Here is a 22,392-nt window from a genome sequence, read left to right on the forward strand (position 1 = left end):
CCAGCCTCCCTGGACCCTCCAAGCAGCTGCTATGGAGGGATCTATTTGCTACCTGGCAGCTATCCTGCTATTCTGCTTCCCTGCAGTTGTTCACAGCCAGCTGTAAGTATCCCTGCACCTCTGACTGGGCAGGATGTCTCCTCCCACCCCCCACAAATACTTTGGATCAGAAGCTGTGGCTGATTTTGTCTCTGGGTTTCCACCCTTCTCTGTAACAAAGAGGCTGCAGACCTCTGTCTGGTTTCTCTGGCATGGATTTTAATCGGTAGCAGCAGGGGTAAGCTGGAGGGTGTTTGATGTACCAGGCTGTGGGTTGCAAGTGAGGCTCGTCCCTGGATAGATGAGATCAGCACTTGTCTGGGATGGTTTAGATGAGGCTGATCCTGCCTTCAGCCAGGGGTTGTAATACCTATGACTGCCAGCAGATCCTACCAGTCCAGTTCTGCCATGTTTCTATGTCAGTGATTCTCAGCTGGGGAAGCCTGGAGCATTGTGAGTTCCTTTTAAGTGCTCTATAATATTAGCGCCGTTAGCTGTGCAAATGCCTGCCGGTGATTCACAAAATCAACCCTGAGATCTCCAAGAAGAATCCAATGCGTCTCAGACCCTCCTGCCTTGCTCTGGGCTTGCTGTGTTGGATTTTTGTCTGCAGTCAAGCCATGAGGGAAAGTGGAGGGCTGGGAGATTTTGAAGGGGCTTTTGTGTAACTAGGGATGCCTCGAGTCTAAAATGGTTAAGAACTGCTGGTCTGGACTCTGCGTGGAGGGGCACCAGCTCTGGGAACTCTCTTCTTTGTAGAAGGCAGGGGAGACTTGCATCTTGTAGCCTAACCAAAGTGTGTAGGTATAGGTATAACACAACCTGTTGTGGGCTGAAGGTCACTTCATTAGAAGTGAGTTCAAGAAACCTTGCTCCAGGAAAGCTTGTGTTCATATATCTGTAGCTGTAGCTGTATCATCTATAACTATAGCTACCTACTTTGGTTAGTCTATAAGGTAGAAAGCAGGGTAGATTTGCATTTTGTAAACTAGCTAAAGAAAGTGTGTGTGTGCGCGTGCGAGCCACCTGAGCTGAAGCTCACTTCATCATATGTCCACAAAAGATTGTGGTGTATATGTGTATGTCTCTCTCTCTTGCTCTGTCACTTATTTATAGATAGATAGTTCTATCTATAGATATGTATGTGTGTGTATATATAAAAATAAATATGCATGCATGTATGTCTAAATAAATATAGCATATTTATGCATGCATACATGCACACACACAAGCACATGCACACACACACTTTGGTTAGTTCATAAAGTGCAAATCTACCCCACCTTCTACTTGAGTTCACATGAACATGGCAAGCTACGTCTCTTTAGTCTCTGCTTTGTCCAATTCTGGGACTGACTTCAGGTCTGTAATTGATTTCAAAGCCAGGTTTTAAACACAACTTCTTGCCAGGGGGAGCAGGTGAGTGATGGTGATGTTTCCCCCAGTGGCTTCCAGCACCTAAGGAGCTAATGCCCCCACTAGCCCCTGTCCTGAAGGTGAGTTGTCCATCCTGTGAGGAGCCCTTTGGTCTGGATCCAGCCTCCAAAGGAATCCAACACCCTTTATTTAATGAATAAGAGTGACTTTGAGCCTGAAGAGGGGCATGTCTCCACCCCTCCCCACTGCAGCCCAAAAGCAGATTTAACCTAGCTGCTCTGTCCTGTTTGTAGTAAAGTCCTAGCAGCCTGGACCTGGCATGGGCTGACCGCTAAGACAGCACTGAGGAATCTGGGTGGGTTTATGTAGTTTCCATTAAAACCCCAGCTGCTTCCACTTCACTCCTATTAACACCCAAGAAAGCTGGTATCAAAGTTACTTGGGCCTGGGCCTGGGCCTGGATATAGTTATGATTTTGGACCTGGGCCTGGATATAGTTATGATTTTTTTTATATATATATATATACACACTAGCCAATTATCTGTCAAGAATGGCAAGGGGGAGGGGGCAGGGATGTAGTGCCACCACCTAACAACCCATGCTGCCGCTGTCTTGCTTCCCGCAGGGAGCGGGATGGGGGAGCCGAGGCCACCAGCTCTGTCCAGTCCTCGGTGCGGTGCTCCCCCACGCTTGGAGCACTTTGATTGGCTGTTTCCATCAGCCAATCAAAGTGCGAATAAAGTGTTACAGACAGACAAACTTAGGCTTTTATAACATTAGAATATATCTTATGTTGTTAGTCTCCAAGGTGCAAATCTATCCTGCTTTGAGCTGGCATATCCATTAAGACCTGACTGAATTGCAAATATACTGTATTTTCTAATGCACCACGTGCCCCCAAAGTTCCCTTCCTGTGGCCTCTGTCCTGAGCAGCGCAACTATCTTGGCACTGGCCTTGACATTGAAACACTTTCATCTCACAGTGGACTGTGCCCTGATTTTTTTTACCTGTGCATACAACTTTTGACCTTTATGTGTTATGAAATTTCACTGGAACTTCTCCAGTTGCTCTTCACATCACAGTGAGGCAAAGCAAACTTGGCTGCCAGTTTGCATAAGCTTTCTACTTCCCTGTACCTCCTTGCAATTTCCCAAAGCTTGCCTTTCCTTGTCAACTCACACCTCCATTATTGTCCAAGTCAATCAACCGATCCTCTCTCAAGGCAGCGAAGTGAGAGTCACATAGCTGGAACGCAGCATTTCTGCTTTGGGGAGAAATTGCAACATGCTGAGATTCCCTTTTGCTCTCAAGAGGAGCTAAGAGCTGAGATCTGTCCCAATGTTAAATTAAAATTAATGTAAATTAAAATGAAAAGAAATTGCATGGGAAATGTCCAGATAATTCTCTTGAAATGCTTCCTTTGGTGAACATTCAGTTTTCACATCTCATGTAGATGATCCCATCTCGATATGGAGAGGCTATTACTGTAGCCATGGGTGGATCTAGGATTTTGAAAAGGGGACTGCAGACAATGTGATACATCATCACATATAGCACAACACACATTTTTCTCCAGTTAGCAAATCTTCTAGATTCTGTTTAAAATGTAGTAGGGGCTTAGTGCTACATTATTCAGTTTAAGATCAAAACAAAACCCAAATATAACATTATTGGAAGGTAAACTCCTTTGCTAGATTATAAATTAAGTTTAGAATAAACACAAAGTAGGCAAACAAATTGTCAAAGGACAGTACAGTTAAATTGTCAAAAGATAGTGATTATGCTTAACTATATTTTTTTATTCAGATTTGTAAAACAAAATCTTCTCTTCCTGAGTATCTTAGCAATGCCTCCAATACTTCACTGTCAGTCATTTCTACACCTGAGTTAATCTAACCACACCTCAATTAAGGGTTTTAGCTAGAGATAAAAACAGCCTGCAGGGATGTGAAATAGAAGAAAGGCATTACCAGGAATGGCTAAGAGACAGCAACTTTGCAGAGGAAAGGACAAATTTGGACAGTGGAACATCAAGACAATTAGCACCTGTGAAGTGAAGAGATTAGCAGGAATAAGGGAGATGACAATAAGTTATGAAGTTAATGGACTCTCCCAACATTGCCTGAATAGAAAACAGTTGGTTTTAAAGTGTGGGTGGAACAGGAATCAAAGGGGGGAGGGGGGGCAGGCAACTGCACCACTGTCTCCATGCCCTGGATCCAACCCTGGCTGTAACAAAGCACTTTGAGCTTATTACTGTGACATGTTTTCATTGTTTCCTATTGTTCACTTCTGTGAAGTGGATGTGTCAGGGCAAAACATTTCAATTTCAGCCAATCGGTCATTTCTAATGCATTTTAGGTGGAATAGTTATTTATTTGTTCATTCATTTATTCAAATGTATATGCTTCAATTCCCAGCAGAGGCTCAGAGCTGCTTAAAACAAGAGACGAGGAAACTTAATACTATAGAAGAATGATAGAAGGAACCAAGAACGTAAAAGGGAACTAAAAAAGAAAAGAAAGAGAGATCTCCTTGAGCCAGTGGTTCTCCAAATGTTAGAATCCAGCCTCTGCTCTGTTGTTTTGATACCTTCAGCTCCAGATTTCCACAAGGACCCCAACCACGTCTCTGAGCTCCTGTTTTCCAGACAACGCCCACCCTTCTTGGGATGGGCTCTGAGGGCATCCTACAATGAAGAAAGCAGATTCCCCACTTAACACATGCACTGCAATATCAAGAGGCTGTTTTAGTGGGGGAAAGTGCATGTTGTATGTGGGGAAAAAATGTAGTTGATGGCCATTGCCTTGAAAGCCACAGAGGGAAGGTGGAAAAGGTCCTTGGAGTGAAATGTGTGATAATGATTGATTTTTAAATACCATGAACTGTTTTGCATTCACAGCTATGCTCTGATCACACCCAATGTTCTGCGGGTAGAGAGCGAAGAGAAGGTGGTGGTGGAAGCCAATAGTCTTACCACTGCCACTGAGGCCACCATCACCGTCCATGACTTCCCCTTCAAGCGACAAGTCTTATACCTGATTAAGGCAAACCTAAACCCTGATGAAGGGATGCTAGCCACCACCACAATAAAGGTGGGTACAGCTTCAGTTCATTGGATGACAGGAATGGTTTCAGGGCAAAGGTGTTATAAGTGCTATATTTTTTTGCATACCATATACATCCAAAGAAGGCATGCTTTATTTTGGGAATGCAGAGCGTGGATGTATTCAAACATCAGGGCCTAGCACCATGATGATCAGGGAGAGACCATGACTCAAAAAGGCTGATAGTTTCTTTGTGGGACAGCGAGCAAACTCTACATTAGCTATTACCCCACAGAAAATAGATCTGAGAGTCACTGTGGACAGTTCACTAAAAAAAAAATCATCTCAGTGCCCAGCAGCCATCAAAAAAACAAAGAAAGTGTTAGAAATTATTAAGAAGGCAACTGTGAACAAAACTGAAAGTATCATCACTCCCCTTTATATTAGGCCTGTGCAAAGCAGCTAGTATTTGCTTCAGATTTGGCCGATTCAGGGGACAGTGATTTGATTCGTGATTCGAATCACTGCCCTGATTCAATTAGACTGAATCTGATTCAGAGACTCAGCAGCAGCTGATCTCCAAATCAGCCAGGCCAGGCCCATCCCCTGCCCCTCTCCCAGCCCTGCAATACCTGCCCTGCCTGCCCTAGCTCCCAGCACTTGGGAGGGAAAAATGCCCCAGCTCAGCAGGTGCTGCTGGATGGGGGGTGAGCCCCACTGCCCCCCACTGCCTCCCACTGTGTGGGGGGCTCTGCATTAGCCCCTGGACCCCCTCCCCTAGCCCCACCATGGGTGCCCCACCTGGGCCAGCTCCAGCCCTTTAAGAAAAAGAAAAACCTGAAGAAAGCCAGAGATTCCCTGCCCCTGCCAGCACGGGGGATCCCGCTGCCCCCCTGCCATGTGGGGGGCGAGCCCTTGAAGCCCCAAGACTGCACCAGGAGTGGTCAGTCCCCAGGCTTTCCTTGGCTTTTTTTTTTCTTAAAGAGCCAGAGCCCCGACAGGCAGGGCAGCTATGGCGGGGGCTGGGAGAGTGGGGGCAGGGGTCAAGGGAGCTCATGCAGAGCCCCCCATGCAGTGGGGATCGCCCCAAAACCAGCAGCACCTGGTGAGAACCGGGACTTCTTTTAAAGCACTGGGAGCTGGGGCAGGTAGGGCTGGGGGAGCAGGCGGGGGTCAGGGGGACTGAGGGAGTGGGGGTGGTCACGGAGCCTGGCAGGGGTCCCCCTATGGTACCCTGCCCCATCCTCCAGCTCCCCATGCCCTGCCCCTAGTACTTACCAGCTTGGAGTAGCTGCAGCTCCCCAAATCATCAAAGCTCTTGGAATCTTTACCAAAGATTTGAAGAGCTTTGAATTGATTTGGACCTTTAAATTGGTCCCCTGATTTGATTTTGGATTTGGAGATTTTGGCCACCAAATCAGGCCGAATCTCCTCTGAATCAAATCGCCACCCAAAGCTTTGCAGAGCCCTACTTTATATATCCATGGAGCATCCACACTTCGAATCCTGTGCTTGGTTCTGGTCCCCACACCTCAAAGAGAAGACAGAAGAAGTAGAGCAGGTCCAGAGAAGGGCAACAGGGATGATCAGTGGTATGGAGGTACTTCCCTTTGAGGACAGACTAAAGAACCTAGGTCTGTTCAGTTTAGAAAAGAGATGTTTGAGGTGAGAAGGGTTTTCAAAATACTAATTGGTGAAAAGGAAGTCAATAGGGATTTATTAGTGACTAGCTCTCACCAGATAAGAATGAGGGGTCACAACATGAAACTAGCAGGTAGTCAGTTTTAAACTAACACAAGGCAGCTCTTTTTCACCCAGTGTATCATTAAAGTGGGGAACTCATTGCTACCAGATGTAGTGCAAGCTGAGAGGTCTGCCAGATTCTCAAAGAGACTAGGCACATTCTGGGAGGAAAGGGGCATCTGTAGCTATTGAGCATGGGGGTGGGGGGCACAGCCTCTGAATATAACTTCCTAGACCCAAAATGCTGGAGGTTGCAAACGAGACGGGAACAGTGGGAAAAACCCTAGCCAGACCCAGTTCACTCTCCTTTTCAGCATCTGCTCTCTGTTGCTGTTTAACATAGGAGACTGGGCAAGATGGATTTATGTTCTGACTCAGTACATGGCAGTTCTTATGTTCTTACTATATTTTCTTGCATACTATATGCACTCAAAGAAGACATGCCCTTTTTTTTTTTTGGAATGCAGAGTGTAGAAGAGTTCCAGCATCATGGCCTAGGACTGGACTTTTCATGGAGAGGCCATGATGCAAGATGACTAATAACTTCTTTCTGGGCAAGCAATTACAAGTCAAGGGGTAGAGTCTAGTGTTAAACGTTTCATGGCCATTTTCAAAACTGACAATGGTTTTTTGGCTACTCCGCCCAAAACTCACCCAGCCATGATCTTCTCTTTCAGATTTCCTCTAATCAAGTCAAGAAAGATTCCAGGGATAACCAGTACGTCCTCATCCAAGCCAAGATCAAGGATGTCACTCTGGAAAAGGTGGTTCTGCTGTCCTTCCACAGTGGCTACATCTTCGTCCAGACAGATAAAACCATCTACACACCTGGGTCAACAGGTACTTACCTTCTGGTAACTGCTTCTTGTGGCAAAGCATGAGAGAGACAGACTTTATTTCTGATCTCAAAGGGGTAGCCTTGTCCATAGTGCAGTTCTTGTCTTGTGTGGCATAAGGGAGAAAGTAGAATAAAGCTGGAGGTGAGATCTTAGAGAGGTAGAACTGTAAGGGACCTCCAGAGATCATCTAGTCCAATCCCCTGTCTGAAGCGGGATCATCTCTCTCCGAACTATCCCATATAAATCCTTCATCTAACCTCTTAATAAAGCTACCATCAACCTTCATTCAACACAAGAAATAACACCCAAACCTGACATAGGTAAAGCAGAGGGACCTTGACAGCCAATGTCCTGCAGCTGTAGAAGGTTGTTAATAAACACTCAAGAGATCCCAGGCAAAGGTTGTGTCCCTGCTACAGAAGAAGGCACCCCAACCCCAATCTATCCCAATCTGGCCAGGGGGTAAAATTACTTCCTGCCCCAAATGTGGCATTGATGTGACCCTGAGTAGAGGGTCAAGGCCTCAAGCCAAGAACCTCAGAGTTAAAGCCCATCTGGAGCATTGGCATGGCCCAGTCAAAATCCTCAGCCTTGGCTACAGCTAACACCCAATGCCTCTGGGGAGGGCTTAAAAACAACATGACACATGTAGCACACAGTTGTGGGGGGTGGAATTCCCTCCAAGCCCCATGCAGCAACCAGATTACCCCTACTGTCCTGAGCTAGTTGCTTTTGTGCCGTTATTTCCTACCTTATATACTAACCAAAGTAGGTATCTGTAGTTATACATGATATAGCTATAGATATATGACAGGGCACCCTGGGGCCCCATGTGACCCTTGTAAGGGTGCCGCAGGGCACAACATTAGCATAGCTAGTATACTGATCAATAAATACCTACATATGTGAATGAGAACAACTAAACAAGACACTTTAATTGTGGAGCAGTAGGCAACCTTTGCAGAACCTTTGTCTCTTTGCAACTGGAGGACCATCTTCCAATTCCTAACTTCTGTAGTCTTCAAAGGCAGCATCTCTAAATTATAACCTCTCACCTACAAGTCGGTGTGCAAACAACTACATGGGATACACAAGATCAACTCGGAGGTTTCCAAAAGAACTTTAGGGTGTCCAAACCCTTCTGGGTTTACTGGGTTCTTTGCAAGGGAAGAATTGCTCTAGGATTTCTTAGTAGTCAAGAAACAAATGAAAGTGAATGGTTGGCATCGGCCAAGGTGGGGTGGAACTTGCATCCCAACAGGTCAAGAATCATTGCCTTACCCTCATAATCCTCACTGAGATGTCTCATTTTGCTTGATGTACCAAGAAACTGGGTACTATGGATCTTCATCCCAGTTATGGATTCACCCAATTGAATGGAGGAAGTATCACACCCAACCACCATCTCAAGGTCAATGCAAAAATGATGGTTGAGGTGTGGTTCTACAAAGGGAGGTGCTTGTGAGATAGCTCCTTGCCCTATCATACCTGAAGCTTCAGGATGGGAGGAGAAAAGCAAAACAAGATAATAGTCTTCAGATGCCCAAAGGGCAATGATGAAGAGCATGGAGGTGGGCTTTTCTCTGGCCATAAGAGACAGAACTAGGAGCAATGGCTTCAAGCTGTAGCAGGGGAAAATTTGAGATTGGAGATGAAAAACTTCCCGCCTCTGAGGAGGGGCTGATCTGGTCCCTGCTTAGGAAAATGGAGGCAAAGAAGTCGTTAAATAGGTTAGCTTTGTTGTCTGGTGTGACGACCAGATTTCCTAGCATGTCTTGCAGGGGCTCCATGTTACCCGGTACCTTCTTTTTGCCCCCTATGTATTTAAAAAAGAACTTCTTGTTGTCCTCGATCTGGGTCACTAGTCCCAGTTCCATCTCTGCCTTGGCCTTCCTGACCTCCCCCCCTGCATCCCCGAGCAACCGCAGAATAGTCCTCCCTGGTGATGGCCCCTCCCTTCCATTGGGTGTGCACCTCCCTTTTTAGCTAGGAGACATTCCCGGATGCTTTTGGTGAGCCATGGGGGCTTTTGCGCCCTCCTGCTCCCTTTCATCCGTGTTGGGATTACCTCCCTTTGGGCTTGGAGGATCATCTCCTTAAGGAGCGACCACTCTTCTTCGACATCTGGCTCCCCTCCCCTCCGGGATCTCAGTGCTTCCCCGACTATTCTCGTTAGCTTATTGAAGTCAGCCCTTCTGAAATCTAGGGCTGCTGCCTTGCTGCAGGCCTTTGCCACCTTGCACTGGATGGTGAATCCCAGCAGGCGATGATCGCTGTCACCCAGATGGTCAAGCACCCACAGCCCCCTCACCAGGTCGTCACCCGTGGCCAGCACCAGGTCCAACAAGGCATCTCCACTGATGGGGCTGGGCACCTCCTGGGTTAGATGGAGGTCCTGCATTTTGGCTAGGAACCTATGTGAGTGGTCAGACCTGGCTGGCTGCTCTTCCCAGCAGATGTCTGGAAAGTTCAGGTCACCCATGATGACCACGTCCTTTGGCCTAACTGCCTCCGTGAGCTGACTTGAGAATTCCTGGTCTAGCTCTTCCCCTTGGTTAGGTGGTCTGTAGTAGACCCCCACCGTTAAGTCTCTTTCCCCTCGACTGCCTTGTCTTCTAACTCGGAGCACTTCAGTGTGCCCCTCCTCTGACTCTGTGCTACGTGATGAGGATGTGTATTCCTCCTTAATGTAGAACACCACACCCCCGCCTTTCCTCCCTGTCCTGTCCCTCCTGTACAGCCTATAGCCCTTGATATTCTCCGCCCAGTCATGCGTTGGGTCCCACCATGTTTCAGTGAGCCCCACTATGTCTGGGTTGGTGTCAGCTAGCAGGAGGGTAAGTTCTTCCTGCTTGTTTCCCACACCATGAGCGTTTGTGTAGAGGCATTTGAGGCCACCTGTGGATGTGTGCACTGGCCCCCTAATCTCAGCAACTTAGATGATAGCAAGAAGTTATTGAAAAACCAGGCATGTCTAAGGTTGTTGTATCCATTGGTTAATGCTTTCTGTCTTTATTTTCTCAGTTCTCTGCCGGATTTTTGCCATGGGTCACAAAATGGAGCCATTATTCAAGACTGTGATCGTGGAGTTTGAGGTGGGTAATCTGGTCTGAGTGAACTTGTGAGGAACATCTGGGTTCATCCATCACTTTAAGTAACTTCCAGCCCCTATTGGGACTGAGAAGGCTGCAGAGAACCCCTCAGTGGCTGTTGTTATGTGACACATCCAGGAGGAAAGTCCATGTTTTCCCAGTACTTTTTCTTGCAAATCTCCTTCACACGAATTATCCTCCCTTTGTTAGCTCTGCAGCTTCCATATTTTGAGGGATAGATAATGCATGTTAGCCATCGTGCAAAGTGGCACGCTTCTTTGGGAAGAACTAGGTAGTTCTCTGGGAAGATCTTATGGTTGAAGACACAGTAGATGCCTGTTTGAAGCAACATCTGGTAGGAGCAAAAATCTCTGACCAGCAACATTTTCCTTGGAATAGATTATATACCCTATTATAGGCTGTTTCCACTTCCATAAGAAATTTGAATCGGTTAAGAGTCCGGGAACAATGGACAGGTCAATGCAATCGTTAAAGGAGTCCCCTACCCTAGAGTTTGCCCATGCCACGGGTTGGCTACCTTTGTGTATGGTATGGGGCTGATTGGGGAGGGGACAGGGAGCACAGTGGTGGACAGGGCAGGAAGAAGAAAACAGGAACAGATTGGGCAGGGAACAGAAAGCAGAGGAGCTGATAGGACAGGGAGCAGAAAGCAGAGCAACGGAAGCCCCAAAAATGCAGAAATCAAAGTAGCCAATAGGGCAGGGGAAGAGGATCAGGGTGGTACTTACAGAGGGTGCAAGGCTCACTTGTGGCCCTCCTGCTGAAAAGATTGGCCCCACTATTTTAGACATACAGAAATTGGACTCAAATTATTACCATATTTCCAGTTCCAAAAAATAGGACATCTGTCAGGGGGTGGGTGGCATGTATTCTTGTGGGGGTGGGGCAGTTTCTCCATAGTCTCTGTCTCACCTCCCTGCTGCTTCTCCTTCCCAGACCCCTGAGGGTATCATTGTCAAGCAGTCTCCTGTCTTCTCACCCATGAAAACCGGCATCTACTCCCTTAACTACAACTTGCCTGAGATTGTGAAGTAAGTGGTCTTGGTTTCCAGCCCATGAAGTCACGCACAGATTAGGGCTGGTGGCATAAAGGTGGCATGAAACTCATTAGTTTAGGCAGGGCCAATTAGCTAGCTCACTTCCTATGGGCATTTCCTAGTGACCTAGAGAGAACATGGTCCTTGGCTTGGTTCTCTCATGAGTACCAAAGTAGAGCAACACAGACTTCACTGCTGTTGTAGGGGGTGTCAAACATAAGGTGCATGGAGACAGAGCCGTCCCTTGGTGGGGGTGTCAATCGGGGCAACCACCTCAGGTCCCACACTTTGTGGGGCCCTGTGGATAGCACCATTGGCACGTGCTGAGAGTGTCACCACTGTGCACAGCCACTGCACATCACCAGCTTCATGCTGTGGCCACTTGCCACACCCAGTGTCAGCTCTGCATGGAGGAATAGAAGCATGGAGACAGTGTGCTGGCATGGCTGGACCAGCAAATAGTAGTGGTCAAGTCCAGTATTAACCCCTTCACAGCTGCCAATGAACTGGCTGAGGATGAATTAGCTGCTACATGCAGTCAGCCATGACCAGAAAAATCTTGTTTTCTACCTCCAACCTTAGACAAATAAATCATGTGTTTTTTGTGGGTATGTGGTATGTGAGAAGGTCTGGTATGCCAAGTAACCCTGTTAAAAAAGAAAAAAAAAAGGATGTTCTGTTTATTAAATTCTTCCTTATTATTTTCCCTTCCAGTTTGGGAATATGGAAGGTGGTGGCCAAGTTTCAAGACTCCCCACTGCAGAATTTCAGCACACAATTTGAGGTCAAAGAATATGGTAAGAAACTTCTTCATTGAAGGATCCAGCTTTGCTTTGCTGGTGACCCACACCCTGCCCTACATGTTCCATGTTCTCTTCCCCTCTCTTTTCTCCAGTGCTGCCTAGTTTTGAAGTCATCCTGGACCCAAGCGAGAAATTTCTTTACATAGATGACAACAAAGACTTCAAGGTTTCTATCACTGCCAGGTAGGTCTGTAAGCAGGAAGAGGTGATCAGTTGGTAACCACTAGGCATAGATATCTAGAGAGCCTTAACACGAGCACAGAGGCTGCTCCAGCATGCTGGAATTCCAGCACGTCAGAGCGGTCTTGATTGAGTCTGCTGGAGTGTGGCAATTGCAGCACTCTAGCAGCCTCCTGCATCTCATGTATTGTCAAATGAGTTTTAGTTCAAGTTCCCCTACCACCATTTTTAAGTGCTGGGATGTGATACAGGAGACATGGTGGTGCTTTAATTGGAGCGCCACTCTCCCACCCCCAAGAACACATGCAAAAGTGCCCCTAATGGCTTTCTCCAGATGGGATGATTGCAATGTTGAGGATCAATACTCAAAGTGAAGTCACACTACAGGGTTGGGTTAAATGTTTGCCTTCAAAACTATGTTGGGATGGGAAAATGGGGTCTTACAAAACTACATTTTTCACAGAAAGCACCAGTTTTTCAGTTTTTCACTGAAATCCACAAAGCTTGAAAGGAAAACCAAAAAGATTCCATTCTTGACTGTTTGAGTGCCTCATAGCCCCATTCCCATAGGAGCACTGAGGTTAGATTTTCCCTCTGGAGGACTGCATGCAGCTCTGAGCCCTGCACTTGAAGAAGAATGTGGACAGATTGGAAAAAGGGTTAGAGATGGTCTTTTCTTTGTGGTCACGGTGGACAGGACTATGAGCAACAGCCTCAAGCAGGGGAAACTGAGGTTGGAGATGAGAAACAATGTTCTGACTCTGGAGGTTGTTGAGTGTTGGAACAGGCTGCCCAGAGAAGTGGTGGAGTCTCAATCCCTGGAAATGTCCCAGAGCAGGTTGGCCAGACCCTGGTTGAGCTGTCTTACTCGGGGGTGATCCTACCTGGAGTGGGCGTTTGGATTAGACCTTGTGAGGTCCCTTCCAATCCTACTTTCCTATGATCTAAGTTGACCATGTCCACGTGCCTACCATTGATGGTCCATCTCTCTTTATTGTGATCCACCATGGGACATATACTCCAGTCATGGAACCTGGCCTGATGGCCTTTCAATCTCCCTTCAAGATGACAGCCACTCTTACCTGTCCTGTTCTCTTCCAGATACCTGTATGGAAAAAAACTTGAGGGCACTGCCTTTGTTCTCTTTGGGGTGAAGATGGAAAACGAGAAGAGAAGCATCCCACAGTCTCTCAAGAGAATCCCGGTAAGTCCCAACCTTTCCCTTGTGTCACCCATGGGACTGGCTGGATGAGGTGGTGACACCTTCCCTCTCCCATGTCAGATCCAAGATGGGGATGGAGAAGCCGTGCTGACCAGAGGAATGCTCCAGGCCCGGTTTCAAAACCTCCAGGAGCTTGTTGGCCACACGCTCTACATCTCTGTGACGGTCTTGACAGAATCTGGTGAGTGACAGTGATGAGGGGAAAACCCAAGATCTATTCAAAACATGTTCCTCTTTGAATGGTTTGCTCCATCAGTGGGTACTCTGTTCAGCAAAGATCTGAGATTCCTGTGACTCCATCAGCAGGATTTTTCAGAGATGCCCTGAAAATATATTTATTTTCCTACCACACACCTCCCAAATCAGGTCCACAGATCATTTTGGGAAGACTGAATGAAGAAAAAAAAAGTGGTTCCTTTTAATCATACTGTTCAGAATCAGGTTTCTCATTTAAGACATGCCCCTCTGATTTCCGGCAGCTGATTTTTAGAAAAAAGGTATGCAGGGGTATATCCAGGTGGTGGTGCAGTGGTAGAGTTGCATCCCACTTTGAATCTTGTTCAATGTAAACATTAAAACCAACTGCCTGGCAATGGCAATGACATTTCTATTCGGGCATCAGTGAGGGAGTCACTTAACTTCGTAAATACATAAGAACTGCCCTTTCCTGGGTCAGACCTGGGTCCATCGTGCCCAGTTTCCTGTCTCTCACAGTGGCGGAGAGCAGAAGCTGAAAAGGAGAATGAACTCAGTCTGACCAGAGTTTTTCCCATTGTTCCTCTTTCCCTTGCAGCCTCCAGCATTTTAGGTCTAGGAAGTTCTGATTCAGAGGCTGTGCCCCTCACCTCTATGCTGTATAGCTACCGATGTCCTTTTTCTCCAAGAAGGAGTCTAATCCCTTTTTGGATCTGGCTAAACTATCAGCTTTCATCACATCTGGTGATAACAAGTTTTACACTTCAATTATATGCTGAGTATAAAAAACCTGCCTTTTGTTATTTTTAAATGGACTACCTGTTAGTTTCCTGTTGTGATCCCCAGTTCTTATCTGGTGAGAGTTAGTCAATAATAAATCCCTGTTGATTTATCTCTTCACCATTTAGTTTTATAAACCCTTATCATGTTCCCCCTGAAAAGCATCTCTTTGCTACACTGAATCAGCCTAAACTGAATGGCTTGTTATCATCTACCAGATTCCTGCTAATCTCTCTTCCCTCTGCAGGTGTCAACAACCTTCTCTCTTTTGTAATGGTCTTGATATTCTGCTATTCAAACTATCCTTTCTTCTGCAATTCTGCTGTCTGTTAGCCATTTCTAGTAATATCTGTCATCTGTTTCACAGCCCTGCAGACTGTTTTGAGCTCTAGCCAAAATTTTTAGCTCGGGTATGGTAATATTAACTCGGGTGTAGACATGACTGACAGTGAAGTATTGGAGGTACTACCAAGAGGGTCAAAAAGGATAGATTTTGTTCCACAAATCTCAGTGAGATGCACGTTTGACTATAAATGATTACAGGGCTAACAAAACAATAGCTTTTCACTATTTTTGCCTAGTTTATCATAGTTTCATAGTAGCTAGAGTCGGAAGGGACCTAGGTAGATCATCTAGTCCGACCCCCTGCCTTGGCAGGAAAGAGCACCGGGGTCAGATGACCCCGGCAAGGTGCTCATCTAACTTCCTTTTAAAAATCCCCAGGCTAGGAGCCTGCACCACTTCCCCTGGAAGCCGGTTCCAGGCCCCAGCCGCCCTGACTGTGAAGTAGCGCCTCCTAATATCTAATCTAAACCTACCCTCCGCCAGCTTGTGACCGTTATTCCTGGTCACTCCTGGCAGCGCACGGGGGAACAGGGACTCCCCCAATACCTCCTGATCCCCCCTGACCAGTTTGTAGCAGGCCACAAGGTCCCCCCTTCACCTTCTCTTGTGGTGGCTAAACAGGTTCAGGTCCCGTAGCCTCTCCTCATAAGGCCTGCCCTGCTGACCCCTGATCATACGAGTGGCCCTCCTCTGAACTCTTTCCATATTGTCCACGTCCCTCTTGAAGTGTGGCGCCCAGAACTGGACGCAGTACTCCAGCTGCGGCCTGACCAGTGCCGCATAGAGGGGGAGGATCACCTCCCTGGACCTGCTCGAGATGCATCTGTGGATGCATGACAGGGTATGGTTGGCCTTCTTGACTGCCTCCCCACACTGCTGGCCCATGTTCATCGTGGAGTCAATGACGACTCCAAGATCCTTTTCCGTCTCCGTGCTGGCAAGAGGGGAGTTCCCCAACCTGTAAGTGTGGTGCCGGTTCTTCCTCCCCATGTGCAACACCTTGCACTTATCAGTGTTAAACCCCATCCTATTCTCATCCGCCCACCGTTGCAACCTGTCAAGGTCAGCTTGTGGCCTATTGCACCCTTCTAGTGCACCCACATCCCCCCACATCTTAGTGTCATCAGCAAACTTGAACAGGGTGCTTTCTACCCCCTCATCCAAGTCACTGATGAAGATGTTGAACAATGCGGGCCCGAGGACCGAGCCCTGCGGAACCCCACTGCCCACATCCTTCCAGGTCGAGAAGAACCCATCCACTACCACCCTCTGGGTGCGGCCCTCCAACCAGTTAGCGACCCATTTGACTGTGTGGGCATCGACACCACAGTCTCCCAGCTTTTTGATGAGGACAGGGTGAGAGACAGTGTCGAAAGCCTTCCGGAAGTCCAGAAAGACTACATCCACAGCAACCCCTGCATCTAATGATTTGGTGACCTGATCGTAAAAGGCCACCAGGTTGGTCTGACAAGACCTGCCACTGATGAACCCATGTTGGTTGCCCCTGAGCATGCATTTCCCCGCAAGGCCCTCCTGGATGTGTGCCAGGATAATTTTTTCAAAGAGCTTACCCGGGATTGAGGTAAGACTAACTGGCCTGTAATTTCCCGGGTCCTCTTTTTTTTCCCTTTTTGAAGATAGGGACCACATTGGCCCTCTTCCAGTCCTCCGGCACCTCACCAGAGCACCACGAGTGCTCATAGAGCCGCACCAGGGGTCCCGCAATGACCTCGGCCAGTTCCTGTAGAACCCTAGGGTGAAGATCGTCCGGACCAGCGGACTTGAACACGTCCAGCCTCTCCAGAAGTACCCTAACTAACTCCTCGCTAACCCCTGGCCCAGGCGTGTCTCTCCCAGGGCCCGAGGGGGGTCCAGCAGGGAGGTGGCTGAACTGGTTCCTACTTAGGAAGACAGAGGCAAAGAAATCGTTAAATATGTTAGCTTTGTCATCTGGCATGACGACTAAGTTGCCCATCGTGTCCTGCAGGGGCCCCACATTACCCGGGACCCTCTTTTTACCCTCTATGTATTTGAAGAAGGACTTCTTATTGTCCTTAATCCAGGAAGCTAGTCCTATCTCCATCTCTGCCTTGGCCTTCCTGACTGCCCCCCTACATCCTCGGGCGACTGTAACATAGTCCTTCTTGGTGATGACCCATCCCTCCATTGGGTGTATGCCTCCCTTTTAGCAAGGAGACATTCCCGGATGCTCCTAGTGAGCCATGGGGGTTTATGTGCCCTCCTGCTCCCTTTGACCCTTGTTGGGATTACCTCCCTTTGGGCATGGAGGATCGTCTCCTTTAAGGAGCAACCACTCACCTTGGACATCTGGCTCCCTTCCCCTCTGGGTCCTCAGCGCTTCCCCAATGATCCTCCTTAGCTTGTTGAAGTCAGCCCTCCTAAAGTCTAGGGCTGTTGCCTTGCTGCAGCCCTTTGCCACCTTACGCTGGATGGTGAATTCCAGCAAGCGATGATCACTGTCTCCCAGGTGGCCCATCACCCGCAGCCCCCTCACCAGGTCGTCACCCGTGGCCAGCACCAGGTCCAACAAGGCGTCTCCCCTGGTGGGGCTGTGCACCTCCTGGGTTAGATGGAGGTCCTGCACTCTGGCTAAGAACCGACGTGAGCGGTCAGACTTGGCTGACTGCTCTTCCCAGCAGATGTCTGGGAAGTTCAGGTCCCCCATGATGACCACATCCTTAGCCCTCACTGCCTCTGTGAGCTGACCTAAGAATTCCTGGTCGAGCTCTTCTCCCTGGTTGGGAGGTCTGTAGTAGACTCCCACCGTTAAGTCTCTATCCCCTGGACTGCCTTTTACTCTAACCCAGAGCACCTCAGAGTGCCCCCCCTCTACCCCCTTGCTAATTGACGAGGAAGTATATTCCTCCTTGATGTAGAGTGCTACTCCTCCACCTTTCCTGTCCCTCCTGTATAGCCTATAGCCCTTGACACTCACCGCCCAGTCATGCGATGAGTCCCACCATGTTTCTGTGATCCCCACTATGTCAGGGTTGGTGACAGCCAGCAGGAGGGCAAGTTCCTCCTGCTTCTTCCCCATACTTCGAGCATTCGTGTAGAGGCATTTGAGGCCTCTAACGGTTGTGCCCACTGACCCCCTAGTCTCAGCAATGCCCCGTCCCCCATCACTTACCTGTTTCTCCCTTTTGACCATTGGTCTGGGCTCGCTGGCTGTTGCTGAGCCTGGTAGTTCATCATCTCCTCCGCCCTCATCTTCCCCCTCCCCCGACGAGCCTAGTTTAAAGCCCGCCGAAGGAGGTTCACCAACCTGGAAGAGAACACACGCTTACCTTTAGGGGAAAGGTGGAGCCCATCCCATCCCAGCATGTCTCTCATCACGATGTGCCGGTCATGGCTGAGGAAGCCAAAGCCCGCCTCGAAGCACCATTCCTGTAGCCTCCAGTTGGTCTTCGCTATGCACATCTCATGGCGTCTGCCTCGACTGCTCACTGGCAGGATGGAAGAGAAGACCGCCTGTGCGCCCATCTCCCTCAGCACGCCTCCCAGAGCATGGTAGTCCTCCATCAGGCAATCAGGGGCTCTCCTGGCCGCATCGTTAGTACCCACATGGACAAGGACCATGGGGTAATAATCAGTGGGCTGGATGATGGACTGGAGCATCCCCTTCACATCCTGAATCTTTGCTCCGAGCAGGCAGTAGACCTCACGTGCTGAGGGATCCTGGCGACAGATGGGGCCCTCCGTACCTCTCAGGATGGAGTCACCAATCACGATGACGCGACGCTTCCTCCTCTTAGGCCTCTTGACTCCCGCCGCCCGCACAGGACATTGTGTGCGCAGAGTCTCCTCCCTGGTATCTTCCACTGCTCCTCCTCCAGGGCTGCCAGGGCCTCGTACCTGTTCTCCAGATGGACAGGAGGAACTGGTGCCGCAACATGGTTAATAGCCCTGGCACGGGAGACCGTCTGCCACTCAGCAGAGGAGGGCTCATCCCGGGCTGCCCTCTTCTCGGTCGTACCACCCTGCAGAGAAAGAAAATACCTATCAATTTCCTCCTCTGCCTCACGGATTCCCCTCAGCCTGCTAACCTCCTCCAGGAGCCCCCGCACCCGTTCCTCCAGGGTCCTAAGGCGGATACCTACAGGACAGGTGCAGGAGTCCCCAGTCCCTGCCCCCCCAGACCTTGCCGGGCAGTTCCCGCAGGCCAGGGGGTTGGAGGACGGCAGCCCCCCCGAGGGCTCCGTCTGGGTGGAGGCCTCGGACAAGCCCCGGGAAGGCCGCGCCCCCCGGGCAGGGGCCCTGGCAGAACTCCGTGTCGACACCATCGCAGGAGTTACTGCCCTTACTAGCAGAGCAGGGGTCAGCCTCTGGGCCCCGCCTGCTCACCCGCCGCCGCAAACGCCGGCGCGCTCTTACAGACCGCGCCTGTTTGCGCGCTCTGTTCGCGCGGCTCCCTACCGGCTCGGCTAAGAGGGACCCGGGGGGCTTCCCCTCCGGATCTGGCTCAGCTGCGCCGGCCCCTCAGTCCCTCAGCCCCACTTACCTTAGGGGGATCAGCTGCTGCCCCCTCAGCTGCTCCGCTCGCTGCTGCTGCTGCTGCACTCTCCTCCGCTCTCCTCCGCTCCGGGTCCTGTTTTTTTATACTGTATATATAATCTAGCATATTAGTGCAATACATTTGTACACATTTCAACTAATTTAGATTTGTTTTTGCTTTGATCTTAAATGGAATAATATAGTGCTTGGTCCCTAACATGTAAGTAAACCTTGTAGTTTCTGTTGAATTGGATAAAAATATGTGATGTACTACATGATCTACACCCCACTTTTCAAAATCCTAGACCCATCCATGAAAGTATGTGTGGTACATGAATAAAAAAGAACAAGAGACCCATGATAAAATCCCAAAACTGACCGCACAGAGGCTGTGATCCAAAATTTTCACTGCTCCATTCCTTGTTTCTTTCTACAGGCAGTGACATGGTAGAAGCAGAGAGAACTGGAATTCATATTGTGACCTCCCCCTATCAAATCCACTTCACCAAAACCCCCAAGTACTTCAAGCCGGGGATGCCCTTCGAACTCATGGTAATGACCCTCCTACCTGGATCTTGCCCAAGGTTGCCAGAAGAGAGTGGATGGGAAAGAACTCTAGATGCTATAATGATAAAGGAGTTGTTACAACTTGAGTAGGGACCAAGAATCTGTTCTAATCCATTCCACCCTTGTAAATCTGGAGTGAGTCTACTAACAACACTCTGGATTGACTCTGTCACTAACCAGCCAATGTCTAGGCTGAGAAAACAAGATGTAATAGAGCATGTAGCTAATTAGCTGGGCATCAAATATGTCAGAAGACCCTGATTCCCCTTCCTGTGTCACTGGTTCCTCAGGCTTTTGTGTTTGCAGAGAGGTGACACTTAAAGGGAGTTCCAGTGGGAGAGGAAAGTGCAATGAGGGGCAAAAACAGGGAGCAGTATAGTGGTTTTACTATTATCCTCGTTATTATTGTCATTATAGTTACTGTTGTTACTATCAGCATCACTGTTGCTGTTGTTGTTGTTAGTATTATTATTATTATTAAGGCAAATATACAAACAAACCTCCAACCCTGGAGAAATCCACAGGACTTGCATGAAGCTGAAATTATTTACACAAGAAATCATAGACAACAATATTTCTAATGTAACATCAGTGCTATCAAGAGACGTGTTTATACGTGTAAATATAACATTTGTTAATATTCAAACAATCTGGCCAGAGACACTGGCTAGTATTTGTGTGTGTGCGCACATGCACATGCACATGTGCGCGCACACACCTTTATATATAAATAAAAATCATAGAAAATGAGGGTTGGAAGAGACCTCAGGAAGTCATCTGGTCCAACCTCCTGCTCAAATTGGGACCATCCCCAACTGGGTCATTCCAGCCAGAACTTTATCAAGCCAGACCTAAAAAATCTCCAAGGATGGAGATTGCACTGCCTCTCTATATAACCTGTTCCAGTGTTTCACCACCTTCCTAGTGAGGGAGTTTTTCCTAATTTCCAACCTAAACCTCCTTGCTGTAATTTGAACCTATTGCTCCTTGTTCTGTCATCTGCTACCACTGAGTCTACCTCCATCCTCTTTTTAACCCTCCTTCAGGTAGTTGAAGGCTGCTATCAAATCCTCTCTGTCTTCTCTTCTGCAGACTAAACAAGATCAGTTCCCTCATCCTCTCCTCTTAAGTCATGTCCCCCAGCCCCCTAACCATTTTCATTTCTCTCTGCTGGACTGTCTCCAGTTTGTCCACATCCTTTCTATAATGGGGGGCCAAAAACTGGACACAGTACTCCACGTGTGTGTGTGTGAGAGAGAGAGATTCAAAACCAGTAAGCTGTTCAAATATTAATGAATGCGTATTCATTAAGTGTTCCAGCTAATATATGGAATAGATATAAATGATCCTTCTTTTTATGCCCTTTAGCCCTGCTCCCTCCAGTAGGGTATTTATAGGGGCGCATGAGGGTGGAAAGCAATTCCTCAGTTGAGCATGGGTAGGGATCTGAGGGATTCATTCTTTCCCATCACTCCGCCCAACTGTTGTTTAAAGCTGTAACAAAATCTCTACTCATTCCTTGTCTGTCCTTTCAATTGTATGCCTCAGGCCTACGTCACAAACCCTGATGGCTCCCCAGCACCCCGTGTTCCTGTGAAGGCTGATAATTTCCCGGGGACAGTGTCAACCCAGGGTGATGGAATGGCCAAGCTGATTTTGAACATGCCTGGGGATAAGGATCAAGTCAAAGTCACCGTGAGTAGCCTTCTGGTCCCATCTGCACCTAGTGGGGATTGCCTTAAGGGTGGTGTTCTCTGCCTACCACACACCTCATGCAAGTAGGAAGCTGCATCTTGGATCTCTGCAGCCACTTTGTGTCCCTGGTGCTCCATCATGGGGCCATAAAAGACCTCCCAAAACACTTGAGTGGCCTCAGGCTACCTACCATACCCCTAGTTTCGATACCCTAATTTCATGTATACAACACACTTCTTTAAAAATCTGGAAATTGCAGTATGTATTATATGTAAGAAACATGGAAAGAGCCATGTCTGCCCTACTGAGCAAAAACAAAAATAAAATGGGCAGCAATCCACAGGATGAAGAACGGTGAGGGGGAGCTGAGTCTAAAAATGATTGAGAATCACTGGATGAAACCAGAAGCTACAAAACCTGGGAGAACCAGATGACTTAACTGCATCCCTCGGAAGCACCTGGTAGATCTCTAAGGCTAAAAATAGACATTGTTAAATGAAGCACCCCATTGGGTGAAACGCTCATCGGGTTGAGTCTGTGGGACAATGGGCAACTTGTTCCATGCCATGGGTGAAATATAGGATTTTGAAAAGGGGCATGCACATGTTGAGGCACATCATCCCACATATTTTTTTCTCCAGGTAAAAATAAACTAAAAGTTTTAATAATGCACTAGTGGCTCAGGGAAGGATTCCTCAAACTAAGATTGAAGCAAAAGTAATATAACTTTATTGGAATGAGTTAAAAAGAAGCTGAAGGGCTGTGAAATAGGAGGTTCATGACCTGGAGCAGCAAACAGGAAGCAGAACTGCAAAACAATGGCTAGCTTGATCGGTGGAACATTGAGACCATTAAAAAGGAGAAAGCGTCATTAACACCTATGGAATGAAGAG

General features: G+C 48.1%; 1 protein-coding gene and 1 long non-coding RNA gene across 2 annotated transcripts in view; one reads left to right on the forward strand and one right to left on the reverse strand.

The window, feature by feature from the left end:
• The window catches only part of LOC149858674 (A.superbus venom factor 1-like), a 71,736-nt gene continuing 49,344 nt past the window's right edge, over positions 1-22,392 (forward strand). The window contains exons 1-11 of the mRNA XM_090060193.1: positions 1-102; positions 4,321-4,513; positions 6,886-7,048; positions 10,072-10,142; positions 11,097-11,191; positions 11,912-11,994; positions 12,093-12,183; positions 13,282-13,384; positions 13,463-13,583; positions 19,674-19,789; positions 21,353-21,499. Coding sequence (XP_089916319.1) covers positions 32-102; positions 4,321-4,513; positions 6,886-7,048; positions 10,072-10,142; positions 11,097-11,191; positions 11,912-11,994; positions 12,093-12,183; positions 13,282-13,384; positions 13,463-13,583; positions 19,674-19,789; positions 21,353-21,499 — 1,254 coding nt within the window. The 5' untranslated portion in view covers positions 1-31. The remainder of the gene's footprint in view (positions 103-4,320; positions 4,514-6,885; positions 7,049-10,071; positions 10,143-11,096; positions 11,192-11,911; positions 11,995-12,092; positions 12,184-13,281; positions 13,385-13,462; positions 13,584-19,673; positions 19,790-21,352; positions 21,500-22,392) is intronic.
• LOC149858675 (uncharacterized) overlaps positions 16,896-22,392 on the reverse strand; it is an 85,981-nt gene continuing 80,484 nt past the window's right edge. The window contains exons 2-3 of the long non-coding RNA XR_016443831.1: positions 19,245-19,331; positions 16,896-18,723 (exon numbers count right to left, since the gene is read on the reverse strand). This is a non-coding gene — a long non-coding RNA (uncharacterized LOC149858675). The remainder of the gene's footprint in view (positions 18,724-19,244; positions 19,332-22,392) is intronic.

This window comes from Crocodylus siamensis, chromosome 8 (assembly GCF_052110815.1).
Source record: "Crocodylus siamensis isolate JL-2025a chromosome 8, ASM5211081v1, whole genome shotgun sequence".
Classification (NCBI taxonomy): domain Eukaryota; kingdom Metazoa; phylum Chordata; order Crocodylia; family Crocodylidae; genus Crocodylus; species Crocodylus siamensis.